The 15,346-nt window shown below is 38.4% G+C and overlaps 1 protein-coding gene and 1 pseudogene across 2 annotated transcripts in view; one reads left to right on the top strand and one right to left on the bottom strand.

The window, feature by feature from the left end:
- LOC102814983 overlaps nt 1-2,410 on the bottom strand; it is a 3,182-nt pseudogene extending 772 nt beyond the window's left edge.
- Nucleotides 1-15,346, top strand: part of PTPRO (protein tyrosine phosphatase, receptor type, O) — a 345,855-nt gene that overhangs the window by 193,404 nt on the left and 137,105 nt on the right. For both annotated transcript variants that reach the window (XM_006866027.1, XM_006866028.1), the window contains exon 2: nt 13,004-13,277. In XM_006866027.1, coding sequence (XP_006866089.1) covers nt 13,004-13,277 — 274 coding nt within the window. The remainder of the gene's footprint in view (nt 1-13,003; nt 13,278-15,346) is intronic.

The following is a 15,346-nucleotide window of genomic DNA, read 5'->3' as shown; positions in this document are numbered from 1 at the left end:
ATCTAGGATGTTACACAATATGGACATTTTGCAAATATCGTATTATGTACAGGCTATGTTTAGTGAAATACCTGTTGTTGTTGTTGTTGTTGAGTGCCGTGGAGTCGGTTCCGACTCATAGCGACCCTGCACAGGGTTTCCGAGGCTGTAAATCTTTACGGGAGCAGAACGCCTCATTTTTCTCCCGCGGAACCGCTGGTAGTTTCGAACTGCTGACCTTACAGTTCACAGCCCGATTCGCAACCACTACGCTACCAGAGCTCCTTAAAGAAAAATAGGATTTCAGTACTGCTGAATGTCATTTTGATGCCTTGCTTTGCTTGAATTCAGGGTTTCCCATTATGTATAGTACTTTTATGTATATGACTTCTTATGTAAAAGAGGCAAAACGTTTCATAAATGTGACTTTTAAATGTTGTTCTTAGGTGCCATCAAGTCAGTTCCTACTCAGAGTGACCTTAAGTAGGAAGCAGGAAGCCTCATTGTGAACTATACTAAAAATGGTTGCTGTTTGAGCTCACTGTTGCGTCTCTATGTCTATCCATATCACTGAGGGTTTTCTGTTTTGCTAACCGTCTACTTCACCAAGCATGATGTCAAGTGTGGCCCTCCTGATAACATGTCAAAAGTATGTGAGACTAAGTCTTACCCTCCTTGCTTCTTAAAAAGCATTCTAGCTGCATTTCTTTCTTTTCTTGTCCTTTTTGTCTTGTTAGTCCATTCTCTTTATTGCAGAGACTTGCACAAAACTAAAAGAAATCAACGTACTTTCCACAATTTCAAGGAAGGGAAGATTGTTAGTAAGCCAAATACATTATTTGGTTTGGCTCACTTCACACATGTCAAACAAAAGGATGTTTTACTTTCTAAGAAAATTATACACACACATACATGTCAATATTGCTATTGTTGTAGTTGCCATCAAGTCGATTGACTCCTGATGACCCTGCTTGTGCAGAATGAATCTATGCCCCACAGGCTTTTCAAGGCTGTGGCATTTTGGAGGCAGATTGGCAGGCCTTTCTTCTTTGGAACCTCTGGATGTGGTTGGACAACCAGCCTTTGAGCTAGTAGATGAGGATTTAATCACTTGGCCATCCAAGGACTCCCACATACTGTGGGAGTAACTGATCATACAGTCATCAGCTTTGACTACAAGACTGGAATGCAAGAAAATAAAACAAATTTGTAAAGAAAGATGATATCCATTATCATATGAATACTCCAACAACAGCAAAGTCATAGAAATGACAGCCCTAAGAGAAGAAAGCTGGCCAAAGAAAAGGATACTGTTGGACTCATTCTGTTTGATAAAGAACAGTAAATGGCGACTATGGTGGAATTGTTCATCATCAGAGTCTGATGTGATGTTAAAGCCTACACCGCTGGCAGTCACAGCCTGGGTGCCTTCCTCAGTCACCACCATTAAGGAACTGTGCAGTAACTTATGGGTGTGCTGCCTGGAACTTGTATACATTCCCAAATAGTCCACCTGGTGCTCACTGAAGGTGTCCACTAACCCCATGATGCCCAGGGTGTCCTCAAGATCATAACCGCTCTCCACTTTAAACTAAGGCAGGTGTACACTCACAATCTGCTCTGCCATGTGCCCTGGGCTCATCCAATTGGTCAACTTCTCAGGAGTTAATCTATAATCCCACACCATCTATGTCATCCAGTAGCAGCAGGAACATGCAAAGATCATTGCTTTTTCATGGGATGTCCAGAATTTTGGCCTACAAATTCTCCAAGAAGGTAAAATTAAAGGATTGGTGCTGCTTTATCATCACATAGATTTATTGGAGCTCTTTATTCATTCCAAACTTTTCCTCTTTAGTATATTCTTTTTTTAAACTCACTGCTCCAATTCCCTTTAAAGTAAACTGTTCACCAGTATCAACCTGGTGGAGTTACCAACTGAGCCATCTGGACATAGGTCCTTGATTTTTTTCATTGGATTCTTGTTCCGCCCAGGAATTAATCTTCTTTTGACTTTCATTAGCTGCGTTCACAAAATCAACAGGTTCCATAGCAGCATGGTCATCTTTTTCAGCATAATCTAAATATTTCTGAAGAAAGAGGTATGTCTTCTCTCCAAATAACCCATTGGCTATGTTCAGCTCATTATCATTAGTGGGTTTATTTCAATCAGAAACTTATCTGTTGGTGGTATATCTCTTCTGTCTTCTCAGTCTTTTCTTCAGCATTTGCTCTTGAGTTTTTTGTGTCTTTTTCAGAGTAGAACACCTTCAGTAACTGGCCAGCCATGCTTTCTTGGGTGCTCCACAGGCTCATGCCAATGGCCTTTGAGTCGTCCACATGGGAAAAGACGATATTGCCCTCATTTGCTTTCTTCAGCTCTTTGAAAATCAAACCCAAATTGAATGTTTGCGGCCCTGAGTGAATTCATGATAATTTTAGTTAACTCTGCCTTTCAAATAGAGGTGGTTGGGAAGGTAGCTAGGAAACACATCTCTGGTTGTACTTCTTTTTCTTTTTTTTTTTTCAGAGACACAATAACATTTTATTTACAGATACACATTTTTTTTCAGAGACACAATAACATTTATTTACAGATTGCTTGTCCTAATTAAGCTGATTTTGTCCTAAATTTCAGGACCCTAGAAGAGAACTTTATATAATTACTGATGCTAATTTCTCTAAAGTGTATATTATTGTGTCCAGATATATTATTTTAGAAAGTGTTACTTTGTAAAGATTGTACATAAGATATTGTATAGCTTTAAAAAAATAAATTTCAAAGACAGTTACATGACCAGTCTATTAGAAGAGATCCAAAATTGTGCCCATTCCAAAGAGAGGTGACCCAAGACTGTGGAAATCATGAAACAATATCATTATTTTCACAGGGCAAGTAAATTTGTCTGAACATTGGCTGCAAAACTATCTTGACAGAGAACTGACCGAAATTCAAGTCGGATTCAGACAAGTATGTGGAATTAGGGACATCATTGCTGACATCTGATGGATCTTGGCAAAAAGCAGAAAATACTAGAACGATGTTTACCTGTGCTTTATTGACCATGCAAAGGTTTTCAACTGTGTGGATCATGACAAGCTATAGGTAACATTGTGAAAAATGGGTATTCCAGAACACTTAATTGTACTTTTACTGGTTTTCCTTTGTAGGTAACATTTCATTTTTTTCTGAGCTGCTTTCAGGATTCTTTCTTTGTCTTTAATTTTGGAGCGCTTGATTATGATTTTCTTTTGGGGTTAGTTGTACTTCTTGCCAGGCAGATTTGTTCCTTTTTCTGGAAGTCCATGGTATATTCAATATTGTTCACCAACACAATGATTCAAAGGCATAGGTTTTGTTGTTGTTGTGTGCCATCCAGTTGGTTCCAACTCATAGTGACCCTGTAAAGGATTTCCAAGAGTGGCTGGTGAGTTTGAACTATTGACCTGTGGTTACTAGTCCAGTGCTTATCCTACAGTGCCACACCAGGGATCTGCCTTCCTTATTCATTGTCTAGCTTATGCATGCATATGAGATGATTGAAAATACCATGATTCTGGTCAGATGCACATTACTCCTCAGTCTTAGCTTTTTTAGCACCTTAAAGAGGTCTTTTGCAGCAGATTTGCCCATTGCATTGTGTTGTTTCATTTCTTGACACCATGGGCGATGACTAAGGAGCCAAGTAAAACAAAATCCTTGGCAACTTTAATCTTTTTTTGTTTAATCATGATGTTACTTATTGGTCCAGTTGTGAGGATTTTTCTGTTCTTTATATTGATATGTAAGACATACTGAAGGCTGTAGTCTTTGTTTTTCAAGTGTTTTTGTCTTTCAGCAAGCAAGGTTTTGTCATTTACATGTTGCAGTTGTTAATGAGACTTCCTTTAATCACGATGTCATGTCCTTCATATAGTTGAGTTTTTTGGATTATTTGTTCAGCACACATATTAAATAAGTATGGTGAAAGGATCCAACCCTGATACACATCTTTCCTGATTTTAAACCATGCAACATTCCCATGTTCTATTTGAAGGATTGCCTCTTGGTCTATATACAGGTTCCGCATGAGCACAATACAGTGTTTTGGAATTCCTGTTCTTTGCAATGATATCCATAATTTGTTATGATACGCACAGTTGAATGCTTTTGCATGATCAATAAACACAGGTACATACCTTTCTTGTATTCTCTGCTTTAAGTCAACATCCATCTGATAGCAATATCACTCATTCAAAGTCCTCTTCTGAATCCAACTTGAATTTCTGGCAGTTCTCTGTCCATGTACTGCTGCAATCTTTTTTGTGGGCACAACTTCCTAGTGCAGTGGCTCCATACAATAAGGACTAGACTACGAACCACCGGGTCTGAGGTTCCAGCCCTCCAGCCACTCCATAGGAAAAAGATCAGGCTTTCTGCTCCTATAAATTTTCAAACAAGCCTCAGAAACCCTATCTGAATTGGAACTGACTCCACGGTTTGGAGCCCATTCTAACTCATAGCAACCCTGTAAAGGGTTTTGAGGAACAGCTAGTGAGTTTGAACCACTGACCTTGCAGTTCACACCCATCTTGCCGTCCGGTGCAGCACCATACCAGGAATTACTTATACATAGGTGTATGTACATATGTATGTGTAATACTGTGTATATATATATATATAATGATGTAATTAGTACATTTTGGAAATTCTTACAATAGGTTAGGAGCAAATGGCTTTTTCATCAACCCTCTGTTAATGAAGTTTTATTATAATTATAAATTTTATTTATAACCAACATTCCCAAGCATTTCATGAATAAACAATGACTGACCATTGTCAAGCTAAAGCCCCTGTTATTGTTGTTAAGTGGTTCTTACTCATAGTGACCCTGTATAGGGTTACCAAGGAGCAGCTGGTGAGTTTGAACTGCTAACCTTGTAGTTCAAACTGACCTTCCAGTCCAGTGCTGTATGCCATAGCGCCACACCAGGACTCCAAATCCCCAGTACTTACCATATTTCCTGGTACCGAGTAGACACTTAAGAAGCTCTGGTAGCATAGTGGTTAGGAATCTGGCTGCGAACCTTAAGGTCAGCAGTTTGAAACGACCAGCCATTCCATGGGAGAAAGATGAGGTTTTCTGCTCCTGTAAAGATTTACAGTCTCGGAAACCCTGTACAGTGTCGCTATGAGTTAGAACCAACTCCACGGCACTTAACAACAACAACAAGTAGACACTTGGTAAGTACTGGGGATTTGGAGTCCTTGTGTGGTGCTGTGGGTTAATGCATCAGACTGAAAAGCCATTTGAACTGCACGATCGGTGTTTCAAGCTCACCAGCTGCTCCTTGGAAACCCTATAGAGGGTCACTATGGGTCGGAATCAACTCGATGGCACTTAACAACAACAACAAGTAGACACTTAATTTGTACTGATCGAAAAATACAGCAATGAATAACTCCCATTAAAATGAATTGTATTACTCTTTCCTTTCCTTACATATGAGCCTTTTCTTCCAATTAGAAAATCCTTGCTTTTCCAGAACACTCCTTATAAAGGTTATCTATAGAGAATTCAAAGGAAAGAAGAGGGATAGAAGTAAAGAAGAGGTAAAGTTTTCAGGGAAATGGGTTTAAAGAGAAAGAGTTTCTATGTTAAGATAGAAAAATGGGGGTTTTTAAGAAGTATTGCTGGAGACTTTAGGTATTTTGAAAATCCTTTCAGTTGCATGGCTACAGTATTTAGCAGTACACTGCTGCAGTACAACTGAAGGTCTGAGGACTATGCCAAATGTGTGTGGCTCTGTAGGATAATCACCAGACTGCTAACTGCAAGTTCAGTGGTTCAAACCCACCATGCTTTTGATGCTCCTTGGAAAATCTATACAGAATTGCTATGAGTAGAAACCTACTTGATGGCAGTTAACAACAACAACAACAGTATTAACATTACAAGTGCAAGAGTTTTCTTGATTAAACAAACAAACAAACAAAAAGCCTTGTGATTGAACCCAGAAATACATTCAGTTCTAAGATTTCAATTTGTTGTTGTTGTTAGGTGCCATCGAGTCCTTTACTAGTCACAGAGACCCTATAGACAAAATAAAGAAACACTTCCCAGTCCTTCTTAATCATAATTTTTATGCTTGAGTTCATTGATTGGTGGTCTTTCTCCTTTTCACTAACCCTCCACTTTAGCAAGCATAATGTTCTCCAGGGACTGATCTCTCCTGATAACAAGTATGAGAGAAGAAACCTTGCCATCCTGGTTTCTAGAGAGCATTCTGACTGTACTTCTTACAGCACAGATATGTCCTTCTGGCAGTCCATAGTACTTTCAATATTCTTCTCTAACACCATAACTCAAATGCATCAATTCTTCTACAGTCTTCCTTATTCATTGTCCAACTTTCATATGCATATGAGGTGAGTGGAAATACCATGGTTTGGGTCAGAGGCACCTTAGTTCTCAAACTGGTATCTTTGCTATCGAACACTTTAAAGAGGTCTTGTGCAGCATATTTGACTAATGTAATAAGTCATTTGATTTCTGGCTGCTGCTTCCATGAGTATTGTATATCTTAGCAAAATGAAGTGTTTGACAACTTCAGTCTTTTCTCCATTTATCATGATATTATTTTCTAGTCTAGTTGTGAGAATTTTTATTTTGTTTATACTGATGTGCAGTGGTCTCTGATACACATCAGTAAGTATTTTAAGTCTTCTGCATTTCCAGAAAGCAAAGTTTTATCATCTGCAAATTGAAGGTTGTTAATGATGCCATGTTCTTCTTCATATAAAATCAAGCTTCTTGGATTATTTGCTCAGCGTACAGATTGAATAAGTATGGTGTAGGAATACAACCATGGCACACACCTTTTCTGATTTCAAACCCTTCAGTACGCCCTTATTCTGTTCGAACAACTGCTCCTTGGTCTATGTACAGGTTCCTAATGAGCACAATGAAGTGCTCTGGAATACCTATTTTTGTAATGTTATTTGTAGATTGTCATGATCCACATAGTCAAAAGCCTTTGCATAGTCATAAAGCACAGGTAAACACTTGTCTGTTATTCACTGCTTTCAGCCAAGATCAAACTAATATCAGCAATGATATCTCTAGTTCTACTTTGTTGTCTGAATCTGATTTGAGTTTCCAGCATTTCATTGTCAATGTGCTATTACAACCATTTTTTAATTATCTACAGTAAAATTTTACTTTCATGTGATATTAATGATATTGTTTGATAATTTCAGCAATCTGTTGGGTCACCTCTCTTTAGAAAGGTCACAAATATGGATCGCTTCCAATCAGTTGGCCAGGTAGCTAGCTGTTTTCCAAATTTCTTAGTACAGATAAGTGAGTGCCTCCAGTGCTGCCCTCAGTTTGTTGAATGATTTCAATTTGTATCCCATCAATTCCAGGAGGCTTGTATTTTGCCCATGTCATCAGTGCAGCTTGGGCTTCTGCTTCAGTATCATTGGCTCTTGATCATATGCTACCTCTTGAAATGGTTGAACATGGACCATTTCTTTTTGGTACAGTCACTTTTTGTATTCCTTCTGTCTTCTTTTGATGCTTTCAGCATCATTCAATGCTCGACCCATAGACACATTCAATACTGCAAGCCAAGGCATGAATTTTTTCATCAGTTCTTTTAGCTTGAGAAATGCTAGCATTTGCCTTTTCTAACTCCAGGTGTTTGAACATTTCATTATAACTGTACTTTGACTTCTTGAGCTGCCGTTTGAGATGTTTTATTCATTCTTTGAGTTCCTCATTTCTTCCATTTGCTTTAGCACCTCTACAGTGCAGAGCAAATTTCAGAGTCTCTTCTGACATCCATTTTGGTCAATCTTTCCCATCTTTTTAATGACCATTTTCTTTCTCCTTTATGATGTTCTTGATGTCATCCCACAGCTTTGGTTTTCAGTCATTAATGTCTGATGCATCAAATTTGTTCTTGACATGGTCTCTAAATTCAGGTTGGATATATCAAGATCTTATTTTGCCTCTCATGGACGTATTTTAATTTTTTCAGCTTCAGCACAAGCTTGCATGTGAGCGATTGATGGTCTGTTCCACAGTTTGCTTCTGATCTTGTTTTGACTAATGATGTTGAACTTTTCTACCATCTCTTCCCACAAATGTAGTCAATTTGATTCCTGTATATTCCGTCTGGTGAAATCCATGTGTATAGTCACCTTTTATGTTGTTTAAAAGGTATTTGCAATGAAGAAATTACTGGTCTTGCAAAATTCTATCATGTGAACTCCAGAATCTTTTCTGTATTTTCCAAGGCTGTATTTTCTATATTTTTCAAGGCTGTATTTTCCAACTACTGATTCTTCCTCTTTGTTTCCAACCTTCACATCCCATTCATCAGTAATTATCAATACATCTTGATTGCATATGTGATCAATTTCAGACTGAAGATATTGGTAGATTTCTTCAGTTTCATCATCACTGCCTTTAGTGCTTGGTACGTAAATTTGAATAATATTGATATTAGCTAGTCATCCTTGTAGGCATATGGATATTATCCTATCATTTTTATCATTGTACTTCAAGATAGATGTTGAGATGTTCTTTTTGATAATGAATGTGATACCATTTTTCTTGGATTTGTCATTCCTGGAATAGTAAACCTTGTGATTGCCAGATTCAGAATGGCCAATACCAGTCCATTTCTGTTCAATAATGCCTAGGAAATCGTATGTTACATTTCATTTTGACAACTTCCAATTATCTTAGATTCATACTTCCATGTTCTGATTATTAGTGGATGTTTACAGTTGTTTCTCATCATTTTGAGTTGTGCCCCATCAGCAAATAAAGGTACCAAAAGCTTTATTCCATTCTCCTCATCACTGTCAACTGTACTTTGAGGAGCCAGATCTTCCCCAGTCACATTTTGAGTGCCTTCCAACATGAAGGCCTCATCTTCTTGCACTATATCCAGCAATATTGTGGTGCTCTTCATATGCTTTCATCCTCCAGCACTATATCTGATCACATTCCACTGCTATTTGTTAGTTATTCAGTTACTAAACATTCAAAAGTGCTCTGCCTCACTTTCTTCCTAATCTGTCTTAGTTTGGAAGCTCTCTTGAAACCTGTCCACCTTGGACAATCCTGCTGGTATTTAGAATACTGGTGCCATAGCAACATACAATGCACCACAATACGACAAACTGACAGTTGACTTGTGGATTTTTTCTTTTTCTTTTTCTTTGCAGCATCTATTTCTCTGGAGTGAGTTCCTATCTTTTCATTCATTATGAGTTTAGTATTCATTCAATACTAAACGCATTGCTATTGAGTCGATTCCAATTAATAAAGACCCTCTGGGACAGAATGTGGCGCTGTGTATTAATGCGTCAGACTGCAAAACCATTTGAACTGCAATGCGATAATTCAAACTCAACAGCTGCTCCTCAGAAACCCTATACAGGGTCACTGTGGGTCGGGACCATAGAACTGCTCTATATCGTTTCCTAGGGTGTTGCCTATATGTAGTCAAACTACCACATCTTTCTTACATGAAGTGGTTGGTGGATTTAAACTTTCAACAGTTTGACTAGGATCCAAGTGCTTAACCACGAGATTAAGCCTTCTTAGGCAGAGTAACACCAGTGTTCATTATGAGTGTGCTTAAAAAACCACAGACCCACTGCCATCTAGTCAATTCTGACTCGTTACACAAAGTAGAATTGTTCCTTACGTTTTCCAAGACTTTAAATTTGTTATTTTTTTTTATTGTGAATTGGGTGAAGGTCTATAAAGCAGATCACCAGTTTTGCTTTCTACAATTCATACACATTTTATTTCATCTCACTGATTACAACCCCTTCAATATAATATCACTTACCCCTCTTCCTCCCTGTATTTTCTGTTTTCATTCCACCTTCTTTTCTAACTTGTCTGAACTTTGCCCTTGGGTAAATGCTACGCTCTTAGTCTCAAATTATTGATTATTCTAAGATGTAGGTACCTCACTAATGTTATTGTTCTCCTTGTAGTCTTGCCTATTGTTTGGCTGAAAACTGGACTGGTTATGAAAGAAGTTCTTGCCATCCTAGGGGTGGCTAGGACCCTGTATTTGGAGTTCTGCTAGTCTCATGAGGTAGATGTTCAGGCCCATCTAGACTTGGGGGTAGGATATGGAGTGCCTGATCAAAGAGCATATGGCTCTAACCTCAGTCAGAGAAGGGACTGTGTGGGGTCAGGGTGCCACCAGCCACTATGTGATTGAAGTTGACAATGCTCTTGTCATCAGTAGGATGTGCAAAACAAAGGGGGATCCTACCTTTTTCATCACCAGCCACTGGTGGGCATTTGCATTGTCAGGCCACTGTCTGTACTGCATGCTACTTACAAAAGTTCAAGAAGGCAGCACCATTTGTTGTTGTTAAGTGCCATTGAGTCAGTTCCGACTCAGAGCAACCCTGTATAAGGTTTCTGAGGAGAAGATGGTAATTCTGAACCACTGATGTGATGGTTAACAGTGTAGTGGTTATTCTACAGCGGTATACCAGGACTCCACACTATATCAGGCTAGTCCACACCCACCAGTCTCCAGTCTCATTGGTTTTGTTCAGCTTCTTCTCCTTGTCAATATTCTCTATTCTTTACTCTAAAGCTCAGGGTTCCAGGATTATCATCCAAATCTGTTTCATTTGGTCTTTCCTGTCTTCACTTTAGAGGCTCTGAGTAGTATGTTACCTAATCCAACATCTTTCTGGAAGCCTTCAAAACTGTAAATCTTTATGGAGCAGACAGCCTCTGCTTTCTCTTGTGAAGCAGTTGGTGGGTTTGAACTGTTGTCCTTGAGGTTAGTAGTCCCATGCTTAACCCACTATGCCACAAGGCCTTTTAATGAATATATTTAGACTTAGTATGCTAAAAAATTAAATAGAAAGAAAAAATATTATATTCTAGGTCTATATGTTGTTTTTAAGTGCCACTGAGTCATTTCTAACTTATAGCGATCCCATATAGGGTTTCCAAGGAGTAGCTTGTGGATTTGAACTGCTGACTTTGTGGTTAGTAGTTCAGCACTTATGCTACAGCACCATACCAGGACAGTCTTTTAAAATATTGGCATATAATGTATGCTTGATCTGTCTGTTGACAAAACATGAGGTATCAAAATCAACAAACAGATCCATTTTAAGAGGCTAATGTACACATATGATTAATTCAACCAACAGTGCTCTCACTCATCAAACTGTATCAGTTATATGGGTTCTGGTGTGGTGCTGTAGAATAAACATTGGAATGTAGCAAAGTTGTTATTGTTAAATGCTGTTGAGTCATTTTCAACTCATAGCAACTCTGTATAAGGTTTCAGAGGAGTAGCTGTTGAGCTTGAATTGCCGACCTTGCAGTTAGCAGTCCAGTTACTTATCCTACAGCACTACACCAGGATTCTATCAAAGAGGAAGAAACAGAAGATCTACACAATAATTCTTTGAATATTCCATAAACATTCTGTATTTGGGACTGTTTTAGGTTCATCCATCACTAACTTTTCAGTACATACCACAAATTTCAGTCTAATCCCTTCTCCAGTATTTTAGCTTTGCTGGTTAAGCCCTAGTCTGCCAACAAAAGGTCAATGGTTTAAATGTACCAGTCACTCTGTGGGAGACAGATGTGGTAGTCTGCTTTCATAATGATTACAGCCTTGGGGTAGTTCTACTCTAGCTTTAGGGTCACAATAAGTCAAAAGTGACTAAAGAGCATCTTGAAAGCAGCAGTTATAAAATCAAATGACATATTGCACTAAGCAAATCTTCTGTACAAGATCTCTTTAAAGTGTTCCAGAGCAAAGATGTCACTTTGAAGACTAAGGTGCACCTGATCCAAGCCATGGTATTTTCAATAACCTCATATACATGTGAAAGTTGGATAGTGAATAAGGAAGACCATAGAAGAATTGATACATTTAAGTTATGGTGTCAGAAGAGAATATTAAAAGTACCATGGACTGCCAAAAGAACTAACAAATCTGTATTGAAGAAGTAAAGGCAGAATGCTCCATAGAAGTCAGGATGGTGAAACTCAGTCTCTCATACTTCTGACATGTTATTAGTAGGGACCATATCCTAGAGAAGCATGTCATGCTTAGTAAAGTGGAGGGTCAGCATAAAAGAAGAAAATCACTAATGACACAGTGGCACCAGCAGTGGGCTCAAGTATAACAATGATTATGTAGATGGTGTAGGACCGGGCAGTGTTTCATTCTACTGTGCTACATATGGTCCCTATAAGTTGGAGCCAACTTGTTCCATCTAACAACAATCTTGAGAAAGGAGTTCCTGGGTGGTGCACAGTTAACCACTTGACTACAAACTGAACACTTTTGGGTTTCGAATTCATCCAGAGGTGCCCCACCCCCCACCTCCACCCCCCCAAAAAAGGCCTGATAATCTGTTTCCAAAAGATTATAGTCTTGAATATTCTATGGACTGCTGATTTACTGTGTACATGGGCTCACCATAAGTTGGAATCAACTCAACAGCAATTGGGAAAAAAGTCTTTAATGAAGAATGTTTTCAGTACTGATCATTTTTTCCTTTCAGAAATTACAGGTGGGAAGTAAATCAGAAAATATTTTCCTTGAAACATCCTCTCCCTCAAGTAAAACACAGTACTTCTTCAAACCATGTAGCACCTCCAGCATAGCTGAGACTAAGAACTTCCCTAGAAAATGCACGTTAAGATGACTTTCATTCATTGTTCATTTATTCACATGACATTTATTATATGTTTATTATTAACATGGCCCACACCATGAACTAGAAGCATTTTTTCAATGGCAAAAATCCTCAAAGCAAGACTTGGAAAAGATTGTTCGTTATAAAAGAGCTAATTCTCTGGCTTTCTGCTTTTCCTTATTTAACTAAATTATTTACGTGATTCTATTTTGCAAAGTAATACTTACCACATAATATTGATTTTATCATTATCCCAGTATAACTTCGTTGCTTGTATCTGAATTGACCTCCATTTCTTTTTTCTTTTTTCTTAAACAGGATACTAGAACTTTCCATGTAACTGTCCAAGATGACAATGATATCATTGTCTCTTTGGAAGCTTCAGATGTCATGAGCCCATCATCCGTATATGTTGTGAAGATAACTGGTGAATCCAAAAATTACTTTTTCGAATTTGAGGAATTCAACAGCACTTTGCCTCCTCCTGTTATCTTTAAAGCCAATTATCATGGACTTTATTATATAATCACTCTGGTCGTGGTCAACGGAAATGTGGTGACCAAGCCATCCAGATCAATCACTGTTTTAACAAGTAAGCATCATACTTTTCTCCTATTTTTTTCAGGACTTCTCTGTATTCCTGGTCAGAGTGTTTCAGAAGTGGTAGGCAGGCAGCATCTAGTACTGTGGGTCGAAAGGTACAAAAAGTAGTGTTTCATGTAAACAATTTGTCTTCTAGTCTAGTTCTTTCTCTCATACTTGTGTTTTCTTCTTTGTCTTTTGTTGTTTGAATAAAGACCAATAGTTGTATCTTAGATGGCTGCTCACAAGATTTTACATAATACTGAAATATAGAGCATAAACTTTAATAATTATATTTTGCCAATTGATTAGATTGTCCAATGAGACGATGGTCCTAATCTCACAAAACCACAGCCCGAAACCTCCAAACTAGAGAACTTAAACCCAGATTGTGATTATTGTTTTGTTGTTGCTAAATGCTGTCAAGTCTATTCCGACTCCTAACAACTCATAACAATAGGGTTTCAGAGATTTTAAATCTGTGTGGGAGCAGAAATCCTCATTTTCTCGTGGCAGGCAGGCTTGACCTTCCAACCTCATGGTTCACAGTTCAGTGTTTATCCTACAGAGCTATCACACTCCCTCAAGGATGCAATTATTTGTCTAATTAGTATCAACATGGAGTCCTGGTGTGACACTGCAGAAAATGCACTGGACCACAAAGTTGGTTTGAATCGCAAGGTCAGCAATTCAAACTTACCAGATGCTCCTCAGAAACCCTATATAGGGTCACTATGAGTTGGAACCAACTCAATGGCACATACCGCCACCAACAACAGTATTATCATCTGTAGCATGCCCCTTATTTGTTTGTTTGTTATTGTTGCAAAACCATACACAACCTAGCATTTGCCTGTTCTCCCCTTTTTCCTATGTACAACTTACTGACATCAGTTACATCAGACATGCTGTGCCCCTGTGTCCATTACTATAAATAGTGACTACAATCTCTTCCTCTCCCCCTCCCCATCCACCAGCATCTCTGATAACCACTAAAAAAGACTGCTGTTTTTGGTAAGTGCTGTTGAGTCCATTCTGACTCATAGTGACCCTGTGTAGGGTTTCCAAGAAGCAACTGGTAGGTTTGAACTGCCAATCTTACAGTCCAGTGCTTATCCTGCAGCACAACACCAGGAATCATAAGGAAGATTGTTGTTGTTAAGTGCTGTCGAGTCAGTTCTGACTCATAGTGACCCTGTATAGTATAGTTTCCAAGGAGCAGCTGGTGGATTTGAACCACTGAGATTTCAGTTAGCAGTCCGGTGCTTGTTCTACAACACCATAGTTTCTGTATACTGACCTATTTTTGTCAGTCAGAAAGATGAGAACATACAATATTTATCTTTTCATTGACCTCTGTGTTTGTTTGTTTTTAATGTGTTCTTATGAGGCTCTAAATTGAATGGAAGCCCAGAATGGTTGTCGTAAACAAGTTCCAGAAAATAATGAACTGGGAGATAATGGAATCAGGCAGCAGATCTAGGATTACAAATTCCTATAAAATATCAACATGGAGTCCCAGTGTGGCACTGTGGGTTAATGCACTGGACTGCAAAGTCGGTTTGAACTGCAATATTTGCAGTTCAAGCTCACCAGCCACTCCTTGGAAACCCCATACAGGGTTACTATGGGTCGGAACTGATTCAGCAACATTTAACAACAACAACACCATAATATAAACTTACCTATTAATAGGAGCTAAACTCAAATGATTTTAATGTTCTACTTTATATTAATAATACAGCATACGGCCAATGTTTGATAATGTTCTACTGTTAACATTTTACTAAACACAAATCTGTTTAAAAGTAATAAAAGTAAACCTCAATTAGGTAGCATACACTTCGTGTCTGAATGATGATTTAGAGTAATGATTGAGCCATGTAAGCTTCTGCTATATTATGTAAAGTGTGATTATAACTAGTGTTTTGAATTTGAACCCGAACATGTTGTTATTGTTATGTGCCCTGGTGTCAGTTCCAACTCATAGCAACCTGTATAGGGTTTCTCAGGCTGTAAATCTTTACAAGAGCAGAAAACCTCATCTTTCTCCTGTGGAACAGCTGGTAGTTTCAAACT

This window comes from Chrysochloris asiatica, unplaced genomic scaffold (genome assembly GCF_000296735.1).
Source record: "Chrysochloris asiatica unplaced genomic scaffold, ChrAsi1.0 scaffold00086, whole genome shotgun sequence".
NCBI lineage: Eukaryota > Metazoa > Chordata > Mammalia > Afrosoricida > Chrysochloridae > Chrysochloris > Chrysochloris asiatica.
The sequence above is the reverse complement of the archived record's forward strand: the minus strand, read 5'-3'. Positions and strand labels throughout refer to the sequence as shown.